The 22,862-nt window shown below is 37.9% G+C and overlaps 1 protein-coding gene across 2 annotated transcripts in view; it reads right to left on the bottom strand.

Annotated features, from left to right (window-relative positions):
* Positions 1 to 14,595, bottom strand: part of WDR70 (WD repeat domain 70) — a 308,347-nt gene extending 293,752 nt beyond the window's left edge. For both annotated transcript variants that reach the window (XM_040495635.1, XM_040495647.1), the window contains exons 1-4: positions 14,460 to 14,595; positions 14,296 to 14,361; positions 11,937 to 12,020; positions 2,985 to 3,105 (exon numbers count right to left, since the gene is read on the bottom strand). In XM_040495635.1, coding sequence (XP_040351569.1) covers positions 2,985 to 3,105; positions 11,937 to 12,020; positions 14,296 to 14,361; positions 14,460 to 14,484 — 296 coding nt within the window. In that variant the 5' untranslated portion in view covers positions 14,485 to 14,595. The remainder of the gene's footprint in view (positions 1 to 2,984; positions 3,106 to 11,936; positions 12,021 to 14,295; positions 14,362 to 14,459) is intronic.
* Between the last annotated feature and the right edge of the window lie 8,267 nt (positions 14,596 to 22,862).

Genomic DNA, 22,862 nt, shown 5'->3' with positions numbered 1-22,862 from the left:
AGGCTATTACTTCACAATAATCAGATTGGCAAAAATGAAAATGTGTAACAATAATGGGTGTTGGCAAGGATGTGGAGCAACAGGAATTCTTACACTCTGCTGGTGGTAATGTAAATGGGTACAAACTCTTCAGAAAATAATTAAGCCAAATATAGTAAAAGTAAGTATGTACTTAAAGACCTAACAAGTCTACTACTAGATACATACTGTAAGAAACTTTTGCACATATAAAACAGAGGATGGCTACAAGGCAGTAAAAACATAAAAAATATGTCATAATAATACAGAAAAACAGCAACTTAAACTGACTAGACAATGGAAAAAATTAGTGTATTTCTAAAAAGAAAACCAAACTGCACAGAAAATAAACTATAACCTCACTTGTGAACATGAGTGAATCTCAAAAACATCTTGGATTAAAAAAAAAAACACCACCACCAAAGTGAAAAAAAATCCAAGACAGCATTAACAGCATCAATATAAAATAAGAAATCATGAGGCCCCTGGCCTCAGTCAGTTGAGTATCTGACTCTTTATTTCAGCTCAGGTCATGATCCCACGGTTTGTGGGATCGAGCCGCAAGTCAGGGCCCTGACAGTGCAACATCTTCTTGGGATTCTCTCTCTCCCTCTCTGCCCCTCCCCGACTCAACACTCACTCACATGAATGCACTCTAAATAAATAAGTAATTTTAAATAAGAAATCATATAAACAACATACTGTTTAGGAATACACTTATACCTAATCAACTATTTAGAAAAAAAGGAAGTAAGGGTAAACAAAGTGAAGATTTCCCCTGTGCAAGAAAGAGAAATATGAGCAGAAAGAGGACTTCAAAGACACTAGTAAAGCTCTATACTGTCTCCCAAGCTAGGTGTTCACTTCATCATTCTCTCTACTTTAAATGTAGGATATACAGAACTTTATATGTATAATATACTTCATAACAAAAATTTTTTGTTTAATTAAAGGGAAAAACAACCCTGACTTTACAGTGTCCATAATCTTATGAAAGAACACACAGCAGAAAGAGTTTATATAATAGTGGATAATACGCTAAGTGCTATACTAGAAAGGTTGTAAAATATGCAAAACAATATTATATATGTCTTAGGGATACAAAGATACACAATAACGTTATAAAGAGATACATAAAAAAATTTAAATTTAGAAGATTGGTTACTTCTGCCAAGAAGGGAGGGGGTGGCAATGGAAGGCAGTTCTGAGAAGTGTTCACCATAACAGTAAAAGTTTACTTCTTAAGCTGTCTAGTGGATACTGTCCTTTATCAACTTTTTGAAAGTCTTAAATACTTCATAATAATTTCTCACTTATAATTCAAAGTAATTTTTATTAAATCTAGAAAAAAAGAGAATAGCATAATAATCTCATATCTGAGGGACAATAACTGCCTAAGAAATATATCTTAGAGAGCCTACCTAAGTGGCTCAGTCAGTTAAGTGTCAGACTTTGGCTCAGGTAATGATCTCACGGTCCATAAGTACAAGCCCCATGTCGGGCTCTGTGCTGACAGTGCAGAGCCTGGAGCCTGCTTCTGATTCTGTGTCTCCCTCTCTCTTGACCCTCCCCTCCCTGCTCGTGCTCTTTCTCTCTCTCAAAAATAAATAAACATTAAAAGAAATTAGAAACGTATCTGGAATAAAATATGCTCAAACACATGAAAACAATGTTTGTACAATGAAATGTGATATAACTGAGATTCTTTAAAAGCTAGAGAATGTTGGGGTGCCTGGGTGGCTCAGTCGGTTAAGCGTCCGACTTCGGCTCAGGTCATGATCTCACGGTCCGTGGGTTCGAGCCCCGCGTCGGGCTCTGGGCTGACAGCTCAGAGCCTGGAGCCTGTTTCAGATTCTGTGTCTCCCTCTTTCTCTGACCCTCCCCTGTTCATGCTCTCTCTCTGTCTCAAAAATAAATAAATGTTAAAAAAAAATTTTTTTTAATTAAATAAAATAAATAAATAAAAAGCTAGAGAATGAGAAAAAATATCAAATCCAACAAGTTTATCAATATAAATTATGAGGTCCAAATTCAAGTGGAGAAATAAATGATCAGATTTATTTTTTTAAAAAAAGACGTAAAAATCACAGGAAAAACTGCATAGCCTTAAAGCAATTAAAATTATGCAGAAATTATACAACTTCGAGTTGCCTCATTGAAGAAAAAAGTCATTTAACAGTTTCCTCCCACCTATATGTTCTAGCATTTTGCCCTAGTACGTGAAAACCATTAATCAAAAGGGCCTTTAAAAGTCCTTAACTAATGTTGGGGCGCCTGGGTAGCTCAGTCAGTTAAGCACCCAACTGCAGCTCAGGTCATGATCTTGAGGTTTGTAAGTTCAAGCCCTGCATTAGGCTCTGTGCTGACCACTCAGAGCCTAGAGCCTGCTTCGGATTCTGTGTCTCCCTTGCTCTCTGCACCTCCCTGCTCATGCTCTCTCTCTCTCTCTCTCTCTCTCGCGCGCGCAAATAAACATTAAAAAAAAATTTTTTAAAGTCCTTAACTAATGTGTACTTTCTCATTTATCTAAAAATGTGTATTTGTTTACAAAATTTCAAGAGAATTCTTTTTAATTATGGGCTTTCGCTTCCCTAGGAAAAAGGTCACCCTGTCCCTTCTCAGAACCAGTAAAGACTGCTCCCCCTAGTGCCAATGCATAGTCATTGTGGTGACTGACAAAAGAAGCTGTCACTTGCTTTATATTTCTGAGAAAACTAAAATCTGATAGTGTTTACTTGCTGACCTCTAATTAGAACTGAAGATCTTTAATTAAAAAAAAAAAACTGAAGATATTTTAAAAAAATTTCTTAGAACAAAATCTCTATCTTTATCCTCTTTTTTCCTTTGCAATGACTACCAGTTTCAATTATCTAAGATAATCAATTATCTAGATTCAATTTAATCTGAGATTAAACACCTAAATGGGAGTGATAATTTAACAGAATCCTTTTGAGAAAATCAAGCACCTGGAAGATGATTTAGAGCAATCTCTGACCACATTTGAGCCTGAAGATGTTGGTTCAATATCTTCATTTTGCCTTCTTAATTCTTTCTCTCTGTTCATTTCTTCCTCTTTTTCTCTTGCTTCTGAAAAGATTGAAAAATTTTCCAACAGTTATTCTTCAAAATTTTTCACTATTAATAAAGGCTAAAAATTAACATAGTCACAGAGATGTAACTTAGAGTGGTCCCAGTAACAGCAAAAAATTATCAACCTACATGTCTAACAATGGGAAAATAACTATTGTAAACCACGATAATATAAAATACAGTCAATAAAATTAGTGATGGAAAATGTACAAATCTGGGAAAAATAGTAACAGATGCGCTAAGCAAAATTAGCATGTGAATAGCATATGAACCACAATGTACTATCTAAAAAGATACGGGAGGAGTCTGGCTGGCTCAGTCAGTGGAACATGTAATTCTTGATCTCCGGGTTGTGTGTTTGAGCCCCACATTGGATGTAGACATTGTTTAAAAATAAAGTCTTTAAATCAATTAATTAATTATTAATTAATAAAAATAAAATAAAAAGATGTGGAAGGTTATAAGTAAAAAAGTATCTAAAAGTAAGATCTTAGGTAATTTTACTTTTCATTTTCAATGTTTTACACTATAAACAGAATTTTGTTCATTCCTGGGTCACCTGGGTGGCTCAGTCAGTTAAGCGTCCAACTTTGGCTCAGGTCATGATCTCATGGTTCACAAGTTCAAGCCCTGTGTCGGGCTCTGTGTAAAAAAAACATTTTGTTCATTTCTGAATTTCCCACACTGGATTTGTGGTCAAGGACTTCCCACAAAAACCATGAGAAAATTTCAGATTTCTAGAGTTATTTACCTTGGAAAGACAAAAACAAATATCCAAAGAAATTAAATCTTTTTCCTCTGATAATCTCACTCTACAATTGAGGGACACATAGAAAGGAAATTAATTATATGAACAGTCTGGTTCTTAACTACCATGATCCTCAATAACTTAAGATAATCTTTAACATTTTTCCTTAATGATGAAAAAACAATACACCCAAACTTAGGCACTATTAAAGGGTACTTATTAATTGGAATGTTGTACTCTTTAGGGTCTTCTGTTGCTAGGACCTGGACGATGAGAAACAAGGAGATAACAAGCAAGTGTCAACAAGTAACTAGATATCCTCTGAATTCAAACAAGGAAGATTAAACTCTGCAGGAAGAGGTAAGGCCAATACATACTACAGCCCTAGCTTGTGTTCATATTTTTTGTGCTCACCACTGGGCTAAGGTGACTTAGAAGTTGACAATTCTGCACTCTGATGCTGAGGTTGAAAAAAATAAAAAAGAGGAAGATAATGTCCTATAAGAGCTGCCCCAGGGCACCTGGGTGGCTCACTCAGTCAAGCGTCCCATGTCAGTTCAGGTCATGATCTAACGGTGGGCAGGTTCAAGCCCCTTGTTGAGCTCTGAGCTAACCAGCTCAGAGCCTGGAGCCTGCTTTGGATTCTGTGTCTCCCCCTCTCTCTCTGCCCCTCCCTGCTCACGCCTTATCTCTCTCCTTCAAAAAGAAACGTTAAAAAACACTTTTTTTTCAAAGAGTTGCCCTGTTTGGCTCCTACCCTTATCCTGCTTCTCCAGTCAATCCCTCTGTACTCTACAGGGTGGGAGGAGAGGGGTTCGGGGGTGAAAAACACTTGGACATTTGATCCTAGGCTCAGGTCTTGGGGCAGTTCTGACCTTACTCAGTAAACAGTACCTCGGCATACATTATTAGCTATCCAACAGCCATTTCTCCCTTTTTCCTTTGCTCCAAAAACCACAATTTTCTCCAGATAAGAGCAAGTGCTTCAGCAGATCCTGGGCCCCTTCCCGCCCAGAAAGGGTTAAAACTTGATTCCAACTCAACTTTATCACTCTTGTCAGTGGCTGTTTTTTGGAACTGATGTGCCACACTAATACTAGTCAATTAAGATCTGAGGAGAAGTCAGCTGGAAGAAAACTTGAGAAAGGTTTTCTTACTTCTTTTATTTATTTTGAGAGAGAGAGACAAGAGAAAATCCCAAGCAGGCTCCACTCAATCCCATGACCTTGAGGATCATGACCTGAGCTGAAATCAAGAGTCAGTTTAACCAACTGAGCCACCCAGGCACCCCTTACTTTTAAAACATATATCAAACAGTATCCTTTCAGCCTGTGGAGGTGGTCATCTGCATGTAACAAAATTTCACTTACAATTTTAGGTCATGAGAATATACCCAGCTTGGGACAAGCCAATACCCTACAACTGGCAAAGCAGAAAAAGAGGGAAAAACTTAATATTCTTCAGGTCAGGACTCAGAAGATGGAAGAGCCCCATTCCAGAGTTATTGTCATGTGCAACAGTACATTTTTCTTAGTTATGCCTTTTTTTTTATATTTTAATGTTTATTATTTATTTTTAAGAGAGAGAGAGAGAGAGACAGAGCATGAGCAGGGGAGGGGCGGAGAGAGAGGCAGACACAGAATCCAAAGCAGCCAGCACAGAGCCTGACGCGGGGCTCGAACTAAGGAGCCGCGAGATCATGACCTGAGCCAAAGTCAGACACTTAACCATCTGAGCCACCCAGGAGCCCCTTGAGCCATTTTTAATTAGGTCTTCTAGGACTTTTTTGCAAGTAACAAAAAGTATCTTAATAGCAACCTTAATTTAACAAAAATTAGAGCAGCTAATACTTAACACAGAGCTAACTATGTATGAGGTATTGTTTTAAGCACTGCCTATAAATTAACTCTTTTAATCATCACAACGACCTCTGAAGTAGATATTATTTTTTAGCTTTATTGAGGTATAGGTGACAAATAAAATTAAAAGATTTAAAATGTACAATGTGATATAATATACATATACATTATGAGAGGATTCCCTCCATGGAGTGAATGAACATATCCATCATCTCACATATCTACCTTTTTTTTTTTAAGTGAGAACATTTAAGTTTTACTCTCCTAACAATCTCAATTACACAATACACTTGAAGTAGGTACTATTATTCTCACTCTGCATTTGAGAAATCTATGCCATTGAAAAGTCAAGTAACACAGCCATAAAGTCCCAAAACAGTGAATTGAGGCTCCAAAACTGGATCTTTCTGAGATGTGACCAGACTTTCTTAAGAGACTAAAATTATCCAATGAGCACCACCCACCTTAAGTAACAATTTGCCTGCCTTTCTCTCCAAGAGGCAATAAAGCCCACCCCTTCACTGCATGCTTGTGGCCAGACTATCCGGAAACTGGCCCACCCACCTGTTCAACTAGAGTTCCTCAGCAGAGGATAACTACTCCAAACTACTTGTCCCTAGTGAAGCATCTAATTTTTTAATTTAAAATTTTAATTTTTTAACACTGGAAAGGATCTTCTTTTTTTATTTATTTTTTATTTTTTTAAATTTTTTAAAATGTTTTTATTTATTTTTGAGACAGAGAGACACAGCATGAGCAGGGGAGGGGCAGAGAGGGAGACACAGAATCTGAAGCAGGCTCCAGGCTCTGAGCTGTCAGCACAGAGCCCAACACGGGGCTCAAACTCAGAGTGTGAGATCGTGACCTGAGCTGAAGTGGGACGCTTAACCGACTGAGCCACCCAGGAGCCCCAACACTAGAAAGGATTTTCTAATCAGAGAGGTTCTTGCCATCACCTGATGCTTCATTAAAGCAAAGGATAAAGATAAAAGGGGGATTAAGACATTTTAGAGGAAAAAAATTTTTCTTCCTCATTGTTAACTGAGGACAAAAACCAAAACCAAACAGAATTCAGTAGTCTATAACTCCCTGACAGAGGGTATCATTTCATGCACTTTAACCCAATGTGGAACCAAGCACACTGTAAGCACTATAAAAATGCTCTGTATCTTCCCTCAACCAAAATGAATTAATCTACTACCCAACACTTAATTTTATACTTCCAAGCACCTCATTTTATTGTTCTCTACCTTCAGTTACCAACTATGGACAGCCATTTCTGCAAAAGCCCCTCCAAATGTACGCAATTTTTGTCTAGATTACCAGCAAACTATCCAAAACCTCCATGTCCCATCTGGGCTGATTCACACAAACTGCAGACTCAAAAGAATGTAATTCAGCAGCTGAAAATCTCAGAGCCAATCATTATAGCAACCACTTAACTTGAAGAAATGAAACTTAAGATAAAATATAAAAGAAATAAAGGGGTGCTTGGGTGGTGCAGATGGTTAAGTGCCCAACTCTTGATCTCTATGATCTCAAGTCTGTGAGTTCAAGCCCTGCATCAGGCTCTGCACTGATGGCATGGAGCCTGCTTGGGATTCTGTCTCTCCTTCTGACCCTTCCCGACTTGTGCTCTCTGTTTCTCTCTCAAAATAAATAAACTTAAAAAAAAAAGTAAAAGAAATAAAATTACCAGAAATAATAGCTAAAATAAATGTTCTCTAATCATGATACTCTTTTTACCCACGGGACTTAAATCTTGCTAAATGTTTTTGTTATTCTACTTTAAAATAATGCATTACCCTACAAATTTCATATAAATTTACATTGAATTTAATTTTTTTTAATGTTTATTTATTTTTGAGAGAGAGAGAGCACAAACAAGGGAGGGACAGAAAGAGAGAGAGAGAGAAGAGACACAGAGGATCCAAAGTGGGCTCTGTGCTGACAGCAGTGAATCCTGATGTGGGGCTCAAACTCAGGAATGATGAGATCATGACCTGAGCCAAAGTTGGATGCTCAACTGACTGAGTCACTCGGGTGCCCGTAATTTTAAATATTTGTTGCCAAAATACCAGGAAGTAAAGAATAAGAACATTTTAACTACATTTATGACGTATCTCCATTAAATATTTAGGGATATAACCATTATGTACCCAGCTCTGTTAGGCACTGCAAAAGTGAAGAACAAAGTTCTTATCTTTAATACGTGAACAATATTAAGATAAAATCCATAGTGTTTTTTAAAGTGTCATGGAAACAAAGCCATTATATCCAAACAGGTTTTTAAAGAACACCTAGTGAGGTGCCTGGGTGGCTCAGTTGTCTGAGCGTCCGACTTCAGCTCAGGTCATGATCTCACAGTTCGTGGGTTCGAGCCCCACATTGGGCTCTGTGCTGACAGCTCAGAGCCTGGAGCCTGCTTCAGATTCCATGTCTCCCTCTCTCTCTGCCCCTCCCCTGTTCACGCTCTGTCTCTCCCTGTCTCTCAAAAATAAATAAACATTAAAAAAAAAAAAGAACACCTAACAAAAGTAAAATATGAGGCCTTAAATGATGAGGTAGTATTCAACCAGGTAGAGAGACCATTTCAAGTACACCGAGGGGGGGAGAAACCTTTAAGCTTTTCTAATTTCTAAAATGTACAGGACAGATTTTCTTTTAAGGATCATTAAATCATCCATTGAAATCATTTTCAAATTCTTTCATTTTTTTTTTCATTTTTTCCAGTTACATAACTGAGAAAGTTCATAAATCCATCTAAAACATAGGCACAACCAAAATAAGCATTTGAATAAAAAGAAATTGGGGGGGGGGGGGCGCCTAGGTGGCTCAGTTGGTTGAGCATCCAATTCTTGATTTCAGCTCAGGCCCTGATCCCAGGGTCGTGGGATCAAGCCCTGCATCAGGCTCCTTGCTAAATGTGGAGCCTGCTTAAGATTCTCTCTCCCTCCCTGTGCCCCTGTCCCCAGCTCACAATCTCTCTCCCTCTCTAAAAAAAAAATTAAATAAATAAATAAATTTTTAAAAAGAAATCTTTCCTCCCCACTTATGTCCTCATAGTATTACAGTCCTAAAAAAGGACCTTTTATATGACTTAAACAAACTTAGAGCTTTCAAAAAATTAAAAACTTAAAAAAAAAATTGCACCACTACTATTTCCTGACATTTTAAATAATGCATACTTTATTGAGGTTTTATAGTAATTCATCCTTTCTACTAGGGCATTTACCAACCAAAACAGTTCATATTCATATATACAAACTCACTATTAAAAGGGACCAAAGTTTTTATTCTCCTCAAGTTTCATGTCAATGCTCACAGACTCCAATCCAAGCACAAGATAAATTATGCCCATATCAGTTTTTGAACTTTCAAGAAAAATAAGTCAAACTTTGGATTCATATGTTGAGATCAGGGTAAAAACAGCAGTCTGAGGATATAATACTATATCCAAGTCCAACAATACTAAATCAAGGAAGTTCAATACATTTAATTCATCCACAAACATCATAAAGAACTTGGTTCTGAGATAATGTTTCAAATTTTAAAAACATAGTAACTCTTCACTGTAAGTCCTCTCAGGTGCTAAACGCATATGTGCTTTTACTAAGAAAAACTCTAGCAATTAAAAGTGGTATTTTTAGGGTGCCTGGGTGGCTCAGTCTGTTAAGCATCTAACTGCAGCTCAGTTATGACCTCATGATTCATGGGTTCCAGTCCTGCACTGGGCTCCACGCTGACAACTCAGAGACTGGAGCCTGCTTTGGATTCTGGGTCTCCCTCTCTCTACCCCTCCCCTACTTGTGTTTCCTAAATAAATAAATAAATAAATAAATAAATAAATAAATAAATAATGAATAAATAATAAAAAATAAAAGTGACATTTTTCAAGTACTTAACTGTTTAAAAAGTACTATGCCCGGGGCACCTGGGCGGCTCAGTCACTTAAGCGTCTGACTCTTGATTTAGGCTCAGGTCACCATCTCAGAGTTTGTGAGATCGCGCTTCATGTGGGGCTCTGTGCTGACTAGGTCACCATCTCAGAGTTTGTGAGATCGCGCTTCATGTGGGGCTCTGTGCTGACTAGTACACAGCCTGCTTGGGATTCTCTCTCTCCCTCTCTCTGTATCTCCCTCACTAGCATGCATGTGCTCACTCTCTCTCTCTCTCTCTCTCTCTCAAAATAAACTTAATAAATAAATAAATAGTACTATGCTCAACATCTTAATCCTTTCAAGAACCCTCTAAGGAAGACCTTATTATCACTTCCACCTAACGACAAAGAAATTAAGGCTCTAAATTTGAAAACTCATCCAACATTATCTCTAACCTGATGTGTGGCTGACCCTCAAACCTAGGTCCTCCAACTCCAAATCCCAAGCTCTGTATCCATACAAAGGATTTTAAAACATTCTCCAAAGAAGCAGCGTTTTTCAAAAGGCAGTATTACAGTTCCAAATTCAATTTAGCCTTCTCAAGTATATATTGAGAACTTACCTTGCAAGGCATGGTATAGGGAGCTATAGAACTTATTCAGGTGAATAAGACAATCTCTGTGCCAAATGTTTCGTTATCACATGCTGAAAGAGGTAAATACAAGAATGCTATACTATAACAGTATAAGCATTCAGTAAAATGTTTAAAAATCAAGCGGTTAAAGCATTTGTAAATAGGCCTCAAATACAAAATGTCTTTGTATCTTGTCTGATGATACCAAATTATTTAATATTTTTAAGTATGCTAAGATAAGAGGATCGGGGGGCACCTGGATGGCTCAGTTGGTTGAGCATCCGACTTTGACTCAGGTCACGATCTCACAGTTCACAAGTTTGAGCCCTGCATCAGGCTGGCTGCTGTCAGCACAGAGCCCACTTCAGATCCTTTATCCCCCTCTGTCTCTGCCCCTCCACAACTTGTGCTGTCGCTCAAAAATAAACATTTTTTTTCAAGGATCTGTATCTCTTAAAAACATATACTAAAATATTTACAGGTGAAATAATGTCTCAGATTTGTGCCAAAATAATCTGAGAGGGGAAGTAAATGGAAATAACACCAGCCATGAATTATTATAGTACTTAAATCCGTGTGATAAGAGTTCATTACCATACTTTTGTGTATTTTGTGTGAGATTTCACATAATGACAGTTTTCTTAATAGTATATGTACATAGTGGGCCTCTCATCACACACACACACACACAAAAAAAAAAAAAAAACAACTTATTCTTCCAAAGACCAAAAAAAATCACATGTAGCTCACTTTCCAAATATTAGGTATTACTGTTATATATCATTTTAAACCAAAAAGGACAACTGGCAGAACAACAGTCACTTAAATTTGTCTAAAAGTCCTATCTCTGATTTCTAGCCCATTTTACTCTATCAGGATACATCTATTCCTTCTCCAATGTAACAACGATCTGATTCAGATCCAAAGAAATCAGTAGAGAAGTCAGTCTACTTGGAAGACCCCAAGGCGCTTTCCAGAATTGCCAACCACCTGGTATCAAACCAGACAGTCTGGAAATTAAGGCCTTCGTTACATGTGTGATACAATTCATTAATGCAGGGGTTCAACAGCAGCAGCCACATTCACTGTATGTCTCAATTTTCTAAACTGAGTCAACACTCAGTGGTGTACACAGCTCTGAGTGCCACCTCTCGCCCAGCCTTCCAAATACTGGTTCCGCTGTAAGCAGGAAAAGAAAAAAATGAAATGAAAATCAGATAAAGGTGAAAGGAGAGGTAATAAAGAAACTGCTATTCTGATTCTTACAAATTAATTTAGAATCCTTGCTTGTTCATAGCACACACTTCAAAAAGATTTTAGCATCCAGGCTTTCTAATCCTACTTAGATGCAACTTTTTACGTTAAAATAAAAATAATAACCTCTGCTTCCAAAGGAATGAACACATGTGGTCTTTTAACAATTTTGAATTTTTTTTTTCTGTTTTTTTAGAAAGAAAGCGCAAGGGAGCGGGGCCGAGGGAGAGAGAGAGAATCTTAAGCAGACTCCACACTCAGCACGTAACCAGACAGAGGGCTGGATCCCACAACCCTGGATCATGACCTGAGTCCAAATCAAGAGTCTTGGATACTCAACCGACTGAGCCACCCAGGCACCCCTTTCTCAGTCTTCTATAACTGTCGATATACTTGTTTAAAGCGTGTACAGGATTTAAACCAATAGAAAAGGACATAACTGTACTTCTTACCCAGTGTTTTCCGACTTCTCTCCACAGCCGTTCTTCGTGTTTGTTCAAACATTGCTTCCAAATCAAATGTTCGAGCTTTTTTTCCTAAACAGAAATAAGTAGCAGACTGTGATCTTCTTGCACTAAACTGGGCAAACTTTAGGCACTCAATAAATACTTATAACCATTTAGTCTGTTTCATTTATAGCATGGCTACAAGATAAGTGTCTAAGAAGAACGAGTTTATTTCAGGGAATTTTTATTGACAGTCTCATCATTAACCAGCCAACTTTCCCATCCTCCTCTAATCCCCTGGACTCTACCCCTTAAACCTAACACTGCTGTCATAGGCAGAACGGAGAATATTCACACCCTAATCTCGGGAACCTGTGAATATGTTATATTACACAGCAAAAGGGACTTTGTGGATGTAATTAAGGTTATGGACTTTAAAATAGATTATCCTGGTTTAAAACAGAAGATTGTCTTAATCTAAATCACAGAAGCCCTTGCAAGCAAAGATGCAGAACAGATACAGCAGAAGTCAGGGAGATACAGTGTGAGAAGGACTGGAAACACTACTTCATTTTAAGATCAAGGCAGCAATTGGGGCGCCTGGGTGGCGCAGTCGGTTGAGCGTCCGACTTCAGCCAGGTCACGATCTCGCAGTCCGTGAGTTCGAGCCCCGCGTCAGGCTCTGGGCTGATGGCTCAGAGCCTGGAGCCTGTTTCCGATTCTGTGTCTCCCTCTCTCTCTGCCCCTCCCCCGTTCATGCTCTGTCTCTCTCTGTCCCAAAAATAAATAAACGTTGAAAAAAAAAATTAAAAAAAAAAAAAAAAGATCAAGGCAGCAAGATGACAAGTAATTCAGGTACCTTAAGGAGCTAAGAGACTCCCACCTGACAGCCACTAAGGAAACTGGGGCCTCAACCCTAAAACCACAGGAAATCAAATTCTCACAACAACCTGAATGAGTTTGGAAGCAATATATTTGTTTTCGTCGTGTTTTTTTTATAGTAATGTCTACTCCATGTTAATAAGAATATGGTAAAAATGTCATTCTTACGTGATACTGACTTTTGTATAAATTGAAACCAACTTTCTGAAGGGCATTATGACAAAAATGTATCAGTTTTAAAAGACATATACCCAAATTTTTGGTTACTTTTTAATATTTATGTTTTATTATAGTCCATTCTTTAGAAAACTACCCTATGAAAACACACAAAAGTTCCTTTTACAAGACATGAAAGTTATTCATAAAAATATTAACTTTAGTATTACTGAAAAAAATTAGAATTATAAACTATGTAGGAGAAAGTTTAAAATATTACAAATTATGCATTTATATTAAATGGACTACTATTCAGCCATTTTGAAAGAGCATTTTATAACATGGGAAAATCCTTAGAGTATTACGAATTAAATAAAGCATATAATTAAGAGTAATATAAACTTGTACACACATATGATCTTAAGTTTCTTGATAAATACACAACAGGGAAAACTGGAAAACAAAGTTCTAGGTCTTGATTTCTAGATCACGAGATTATTAATGGCTTTACTTTCTTCTTTCTCATCTTTTGTGTTCTTCAGATTTCCTGCTATTAATATATGTTACTTTTGACATCAGAGAAGAAGCTAAAGAATTGAAACAAAGTACTGTAATAATACATAAGTATGCAGTATTTTTGCAAAAACAACTACCTAGAAGTAAAAATGTGACATAAGACATTACCATAATAGATGGGTAAATGAACACCAACAAGAGACCTGGACACATTAGCCTGATATCTGTTCTGTCCAAAACCCAAAAGAAATGGAAAAACAATTTACGTCGCTTTCTTACAGTAATGTTTTCAACAGATGACTACATCTCTGTTTGAAATGTTTTTCTTTATCTCATAACAAGGCTTCACAGAGAGATTGAAGTAACGATGCCGGGGAAGAAAAGCTTGAGTCAAAAAGGATCTAATAACCGTTATAATATCACTTAACGGCTCACCTGTTACCAGAAAGGCCATCTCGTTACAGACCACGGTCAATGGTTAGCTCTCAGTCTCTGGACACAAAAAGACAACTCCCTCCACCAACCAATACCGTCTACCACGTGGGTCAGTCACAAAGCTACCTTTCTCTCTTACAAGGCTTTCCACTCGTGTCACCTGAGCTGGTCCCAACAGACAGGCAAGAATTGGAAAATGGATGGAGAATACCCAGAAATTGCAAGGTGTACACACTAGAGTTAAAGTAACTAGGACTTGGCACAGCGGAGGGTGCGGAACAGAGGTGACAGCTGGGCCTCCCCTCTCAACCTGCGGTTCTTAAAACCTGTGCAAAAAAAAAAAGGAGACGGAGCTAAGCGTAAGGCAGTCACTTACCGAACCCGGTGAAGCCCATGGTGACCGCCAGCTGCGGATCCGGTCCCGACGCGTCTGAGCCTGTCACTGGGGCAAGAGGAGAAGGAGGAGACCTCGTTAGTGCGGCGACGCCGGCACCCGCTGGCCCTACCCACCCTGCCTAGGATCGCCCCCACGGAACCCACCTTCACTGGGCCCCGGGCGTTCCATGGCCGGCCGCCTGCCGCAGAACGAGCCACAGCCACAGAACAAGCAGCTGCGAAAGACTCCCGGCAAAACCAGCAGGAACTATCGCCTTTCAGGTACTGCGCCGCCTCCGGGACCAAGAGCGTCACCTTCCGCGAAGGGATCGCGGCCCCCGGAGCTGCGCCGCCCTAGCGGGCTGGCGGGGCATAAGCACCGCAGAGACTACCTGCTAACTCCGCCCACTGGCTGGGAACATCACCTAGTTTTGTCAACACCCTTTCTTTTCTTTTTTTTTTTTTTTTTTTGTATTTTGTAGATTTTATTCAATGACTATATATTATTGGTATACTAAGCATCTAGAAAAGATAGAGAAAGAATGAGTCCACAGGTCTTTCAAGGAACAAGTAAACCTTGTGGTTTACTTGTGGAAGCCCTCAGACTTTATTTCTCAATCTTGGCTGCATATTAGTATGCAAAACACCTGGAGAGGTGTTTTGTTTTGTTTCATATTTTTTATTCAAGTATAGTGGACACACAAAGTTACAATAGTTTCAGACATACAGCATAGTGATTCAACTAATCTGTATATTGTGCCCACAAGTGTAGCTACCATCTGTCACCATACAACACTATTACAACACCATTGATTAGATTCCCTTTGCTGTGCCTCTTGTCTCCATGACCTATTCATTCATTCCATAAGTGGAAGCCTCTGTCTCACACACCCTTTCCCCTCTTTTGCCCAACCTCCTTCCCTCTGACAACCATCAGTTTGTTCATTGCATATATGGGTCTGTTTCTGCATTTTGCTCATGTGTTTGTTCATTTCTTAGATTCTATATATGAGTAAAATCATATGGTGTTTGTCTTTCTTTGTCTTATTTCTCTTAGTATAATACCCTCTAGGTCCATCCATATTGTCGCAAATGGCAAGATCTCATACTATTTTTGTGAGCATCCTTTATTTTTCAAGGTGCATTTACTGCCAAGATGACACAATCCTCACAGAACTCTAAAGAAAAGCCAATATACTCCCTTTCTTTGTGTTTTGTCCTTCTCTATGAGGAAACCCTCACAACTCTCCACATTTTAGGTATATTTTAATTAAAAAATGTGTATTTACTACATGACCAACAAGCACATGGAAGCCAAAAAGACTTGAGTTGCTGTAAGAGTTGTCAAAAAATGCTCTAAGGCTCATATTCTTAGCCCAAGCCTCCCTCTGTTAGGCATGATTGGTTATAGAGTTTCCCAGCTCACAGCAAGCATTCCCAAAGCACTTGATTCACATACTTACTATATTTTCACTTCATATTGGTTTTAATTCCTTCACAACATAACTCCTTATCTGAAGTTCAAACTAATGATATATTATTTAACTATATACTTCTGAATTCTAGCAAAACCATGTATAGTCCTAATAAGTGTTGCTGAATAAAAATATTTTTATAGAATTAGTCATTGGCCCCACTATTACCTTAGTCTCCTATTTCAAATTATGCTTTAGCTGTACCCACTAAATGATAATTATCAAGTCTAATGTCATTTCCATTGCTCTTAAAATAAAATGCAAAATTACCAACATGTCCCCCAAAGCTTTTTGAACCTCATTTTTTCTATTTTCCACTGTACCTGTCTTCTCTAAACAGCTTCAGAACATCATGACCTGAAAACTCTGACTCTTCACCAATCCCTATACCCTTCATTGAATTCTACTTATTCTTCAAACTCAAATTAAACTTCAGTGCTCTTCTAAGCATTTACAGGCCTTTATAGACCTCCAAGTAAATTAGACCCCTCTAACTATCATGTAATCTAGTACTCTTCTTTAATAGCATGATGACTAGATGGTCACTCAGTTTTTAGCAAATAAATGGAAAAAAAATGTGGTGCCTTGGTGGCTCAGTTGGTTAAGCATCTGACTCTTGGTTTCAGCTCAGGTCATGATCTCCCAGTTTGTAGGTTAGAACCCCGTGTTGGGCATTGCCCTAGCACCACAGCACCTGCTTAGGATTCTGTTTCCCTCTCTCTCTGCCCTCCCCCGCTTGCTCTCTATCTCTCTTTCAAAATAAATAAAAATAAACTTAAAAATGTTTAATGAAAGAAAAAAATGAATGAATAAGAGAAAAAAAGTAGTTGTGAAGACAAAAGTTACTCCTCTTTTATGAAGGATGTTTTATAGCTTGGGACAACAACGTTTGGTTTAATCCTAAGAGATTACTCAACCTCTAAAGTCAAAAGCCAATGTGAACTCCAATCAATACGGCCAGTTGATTATGCCTTTAACAAAGTGATATTAATGCCACTGTCTCTTCTCTGAGTACAAATAAGCAGGCCTTAGGTCGTAAAATAGAACTTTATGAATACAACTCATTAAGAAAACCATTGCCCAAGCTTATAACTAGCTATTTCAGCTCCTTGGTAGTCAAGGATTTATAGATGAGAACTTGAGAAAATATATAATTTTTTTTCTTTTTATTAAGACTTTAATTTTTTAGAGCAGTTTAAGGTCCACAAAATAAAATCGAAGGGAAGTTACAGAGATTTCCCACACGTCCCCTTGCCCTTACACATGCATAGCTTTCCCCATTATCAATATCCCCCACCTGGTGGTACACATTTTATAGTTGATGAACCTACACTAACACATCATGATCACCACAGTCCATAGTTTACATAGGGTTCACTCATGGTGCTGTACATTCTATGGTTTATGACAAATGTATAATGATGTGTAATCATCATTATGGTATCAACATTATGATATGCTTATTCAACCCTCCTCTCCCTCCTCCAACCCCTACCAACCACTGGCATTTTTACTGTCTCCATAATTTTACCTTTTCTAGAATGACATATACTTGGAATCGTACAGTATATAGCTTTTTTCAGATTGGCTTCTCTCACTTAGTGATATACATTCAAGTTTCCTCCATGTCTTTTCATGACTTAATAACTCATTTCTTTTGAGCACTGTTTAATATTCCATTGTCTGGATATACTACCATTTACTTATCCTATTTCACCTACTGAAGGACATCTTGGTTGCCTCTAAGTTTTGGCAATTATGAATAAATCTGCTATAAACATCATGTGCAGGTTTTGTGTGGATAGTTTTCAATTTCTTTAGGTAAATAGCAAGGACCAGGATTTCTGAGTAATATAGTAAAAATATGTTTAGTTTTGTAAGAAACTGCCAAACTGTCTTCCAAAGTGGCTGTGCCACTTTACATTTTCACTAGCAATGAATGAGAGGTCCTATTCTGCCACATCTTCACCAGCATTTGGTATGTCAGTGTTTAAAGATGTTGGCCCCTCTAATATGTACCTAGTGGTATCTTATTGTTTTGATTTGCGTTTTCTGAATGACATGATGTGGAGCATCTTTTTATATGCTTAATTGCTATCTGTATATCTTTGGTGAGGTGTCTTAAAGTCTTTAGCCCATTTTTTAGTCAGATTGTTTTCTTATTATTGACTTTTTAAGAGTTCTTTGTATCTTTGGATTACAATCCTTTATCAGATGTCTTTTGCAAATATCTTCTCCCAGTCCGTGTCTTGTCTTCTCATTCTCTTGATGTTGTCTTTTGCAGAGCAAAAGTTTTTAATTTAAAAAAAAAATTTAATGTTTTTATTTATTTTTGAGAGAGACAGAGACAGAGCACAAGTAGGGGAGGAGCAGAGAGAGAGGGAGACACAGAATCTGAAGCAATCTCTGGGCTCTGGGCTGTCAGCACAAAGCCCTACGTGGGGCTTGAACTCATGAATCGCGAGGTCATGACCTAAGCTGAAGTCAGATGCTCAACAGCTCAACCGACTGAGCCACCCAGAGCACCCAAGTTTTTAATTTTAATGAAGGGCGGTTTATCATTATTTCTTTCATGGGTCATGTCACTGGCATTGTATCTAAAAAGTCATTGCCTTATCCGAAGTTACATACATTTTCTTCTATGTTATCTTCTAGTAGTTTTATAGCTTAGTGTTTTACATTTAGGTCAATAATCCATTTTGAGTTAATTTTTGTGACAGGTATAATGTCTGTGTCTAGATTCATTTTTTTTTTTTTTTTGCATATGGGTGTCTAATAGTTTCAGCACCATTTGTTGAGAACATTCCATTGTAGATATATAACATTTTAAACTACAAAGTGCTGGAGAAAAAAAAGAAAAATGGAAGATATATATCAACAACCAGTAGAAGTAGATAATCATGATCATTACAGAAAAATCACAAAAATTTATTGTGATAAAAAAAAGAAACAATAATTGCACTACTGGAGACTTCTGCACTAAGCTGTTTTTTGTTTTGTTTTTTTTTTTTCTGGCTTTGCCTGCATGAAACGTCTTCATAATAAAAGTGGTAAGTGTGCCAGAGTAACTTTGATTTTCTTGGCGCAAAGTAAAATTATTTATGAATCAAATATTTGAGAGGCAGGATAGCATAGCATTAAGCAAATGAGTTCCAGAACTAGAATGTCTCAGCTCAAATCCTGATTCTAGTAATGTAATTTTGATGATTTACTTCGTCTCTCTGTGCTTTAAATAGTTCACCAGTTAAGTGGATAATATAAGGATAGCACCTATCACCTCGTAGATTTTTCTGATGATTGAATGAGTTAATTTTCAAAAAGCAATTAGAATAGTGCCTGGCATGTATTGCACACCCAATAAACGTTGGCCATTTTTTAAAAATTTTTTAATGTTTTATTTATTTTTGAGAGAGAGGGAGACAGAGTGCAAGCTGGAGAGGGGCAGAGAGAAAGGGAGACACAGCATCTGAAGCAGCTTCCAGGCTTTGAGCTGTCAGCACAGAGCACGACAAACCCACGAACTGCAAGATCACGACCTGAGCTGAAGTCCAGTACTCAACCAACTGAGCTACCCAGGTGCCCCAAATGCTGGCCATTATTAAGTGCCAGATACTAGTGAGAGTAGTGCAGACATAAAGTATAGTCTCTGCCCTCATGGAATTTCCATTCTAATGAGGATATTTTTAAAAACCCTAAGTGCCTCATGGGGCTAGATAATCTACTTAAATACAGAGCTACTTGAGTAGTAGTTCTCAAAGTGTATTCTGTAGGTTCCTTTAAAGGTGTTCATGAGATCAAAGTTATTTTCATAATACTAAGACATCATTTGCCTTTTTCACCCTATTGACATTTGCACTGATGATGCAGAAGCAACAGTGGGTAAAATTGCTGGTACCTCAGCATAAGTCAAGGCAGTGACAAGCAAACTGTCGTAGTAGTTCTTGTATTCCTCACTGTTATATACCTATTTTAAACAAAAATGAATGAAATGAGTGTCACTTTGAGGAAGACAACTCATTGTACTTGTTACTAATGAAAATTAGAGCACTTAAGAGAAAATCGGAATCTTGAAAAATTCATCAAGATTGTATCAAGGTTGGAAAAAAAGATTGTATCAACTAGCATAAGCTTAACAACTCCCCAATACTTATAAGATTTTTTTTTATTAAGATAGATTAACACCATCATTTTTTTCTATTGGTTAATGAAATAGGTCAACATTTGGAAGTTCTGCGTTACTTAGAGAACCAGTATTTTCCAAATGACCAACATATAATGTTTCAGAATCATGCATGGATAGCAGGTCCATTCAAAATACAAGCTAGACAAGTGGTTCTTAACAAATTTCAAAAAAAAAATCACTGATGGTTTCAAATTCCACATCATAACTTACCTTTAAGAAACTGTACCACTTGTCAAGTTCGTGTATACTATCAAAGAAGAACTTTCACATCTAAGAAGTTATTAAAAGACCTCTTATTTTCCCACTACATAACTGTGTGAGGCCTGCTTTTCTTCATATACTTCAAGTAAACAACATATCACAACATATTGATGGCAGATGCAGATATGAAAATCTAGTTAACTTATCTTCTTAAGCCAGACATTTAAGAGATTTGCAAAAATGTAAAATAATGCCATTCTTCTAATAGTTTTATTTTTTTTTTAAATTTTTTAGTGTTTATTTTTGAGAGAGAGAGAGAGAGAGCACAAGCAGGGGAGGAGCAGAGAGAGAGGGAGACACAGAATCCGAAACAGGCTCCAGGTTCCGAGCTGTCAGCACAGAGCCCGAGTGGGGCTTGAACTCACAAACTGTGAGATCATGACCTGAGCAGAAGTTTGACACTGAACTGACTGAGCCACCCAGGTGCCCCTAATATTTTAGTTTTAGAAATATGGTGATTTTTCATGAAATATGTATCATTTATATTAAAATGGATTAGGCTTATACTTTTATTTTTTTAGGCTCATTCTTTTAAATGACTTTTTAAATTTCTAATTTTTAGGAGACATGTAGCAACTATTACCAAATATAACCCACACGAACAAAAACTCTTCGTAATCCTTAATAATTATTAAGATTCTAGATAGTCTTGATTCCACAACCCTAGGGTCATGACTTGAGCTGAAATCAAGAGTTGGATGCTCAACCAAGTGAGACACCCGGGAGCCTTGCAGTGCAGGAATATTAGCCTAATATTGCCAGATCATCCAATTTGTGGAATTGGAAACTCTCAATCGTGTATTTTATCTCAAATTAAAAACAAACAAACACTGTACCAGACCATCAGTTTTCAATCTATGGTCTACCAAATAAGAAAATCGATAGCTGGAGACCCATCTGCCTGTTTATCCACGAACAATACAAACCTATTTTTTCCTGGTATATTTACTATGAGGTATAAGATTATACTTATAGATCTGTAATGTTATAGAGATTTTAACATTCAGAAATGTAGTCAACCCCTTATTTGAGGGAATAAAAAATAATTCAAGTAGCAAAAGATTATAGTTTAGCAAAGGCCATAGTTTCGTATCCTGGACACACAGGCACAAGAGCATCTGGCTCAAGGGATCCCAAACACAGGAGGTTCAGCCACTTGCCACTGACAAAATCCAAAGGCAGAGAGACCAGCAATGGTAAAACAAGAAAGGAATGTATGTCAGTAAGGCCAACACCCGGAAGACAGCAGACTAGCATCTCAAAGACTATCCCCAAAGTGCTGAAAATTACTTCTTGGGTTCATGTAAGTAAAATGTGAGACAAAGGTCAGTAAGTATGTGCAAGTGGGTAGCAAAGGTCAGGTCAACCATTATCTCGGGGGTCAAATACAGATGGGGTCTTGCTGGCTCAGGACAGTCCTTATTGTTTGAGGGGGTAGTTTCAGTTCCCATCACAGGATGGTTTGCCAGCAGGATCTTTTGCCTGACTTAAGAGATACGCTGGAAAGATGAACTTAATCAATAGAAAGTTTGAGATCAAAATGAAGGTAGCTGAAGTCCTCTTTCAGTTTAGCTAGTCAATAAGGAGTAATGCATTCACTGACTGGCTAGACTATGAAGAATATAACTGGATGAAGCTTACTTAAGTGTGGTTCTAAATAAGGACTAAATGAGGACAGCTACTGTTTCCAAATAAGGATTGCTTTTTGAATGAGTACTTTGATTTGACCACTCGAGTTGCCTTCTGTATGAAATGAAGTCTATCTCTCCTTGCTCATTTCTTATTCTTCTGCAGTTAATACACACCTCATACAAAATTAGAGTGATACACTTTACTGCTTTACTTTGTGTGTCCCTGCATGAATCATGCACCTCAAGGACAGGAATGTGTCAGTGTGATATTCCCAGCACCAGGCACAGTGGGTGACACAAATTATAAATTCAATTTTTATAGTACTTGGAGATCTATTAGGTGGCTTACTTTATACCAGTCCCTCTAATTTGTGCTGGGGGATCAAACGATGAATGAGAACACTCTTCTTCATCTCTGTAATGAGAAATAAAGGAAGGCAGCCACCCCCTGCATGGAACAGTAAACAGACAATTCTTAAAGTTTTGTTGTTGTTGACGGTGGGGGCGGTGGGGAGACACAAGTCGGGGAGGGACAAAGTGAGAGGTGAACACTCCCAAGCAGAGCTGAAAGCAGGGCTCCAACTCACAAAGTGTGAGACCATGACCTGAGGGAAAATCAAGAGTCAGATGCTTAATGACTGAGCCACCCAGGAGGCCCTACAATTCTTTATAGTAATGGTAACCACACACAAATAGAAAAGCCTGATGAATTTTTTTTTAAGTAGGTTCCAGGCACAAAGTGGGGCTTGAACTCAGGATCCAGACATCAAGAGTTGCATGCTCTGATTGATGACTGAGCCGACCAGAAAAGGATTTACACTGAAGCCTGTAAGATATATAGCGGAATTTTGGTTCCCATGTGAACTCCTACCAACTCCTATCCACTCTCACAACAGAAGTTATTTGGAGTACCAAAGAAATTGACGTGCAAACTCATAAGCAGTTGCAGTTGAAGGATTCCAACCCGGGAACCTCGAGACACAAAGATCGACGGCTCGCGATACCCACCCGAGCCGAA

This window comes from Herpailurus yagouaroundi, unplaced genomic scaffold (assembly GCF_014898765.1).
Source record: "Herpailurus yagouaroundi ecotype Mexico unplaced genomic scaffold, PumYag 29, whole genome shotgun sequence".
Lineage (NCBI taxonomy): Eukaryota > Metazoa > Chordata > Mammalia > Carnivora > Felidae > Herpailurus > Herpailurus yagouaroundi.
This window is presented reverse-complemented; position numbering and strand designations above follow the sequence as displayed.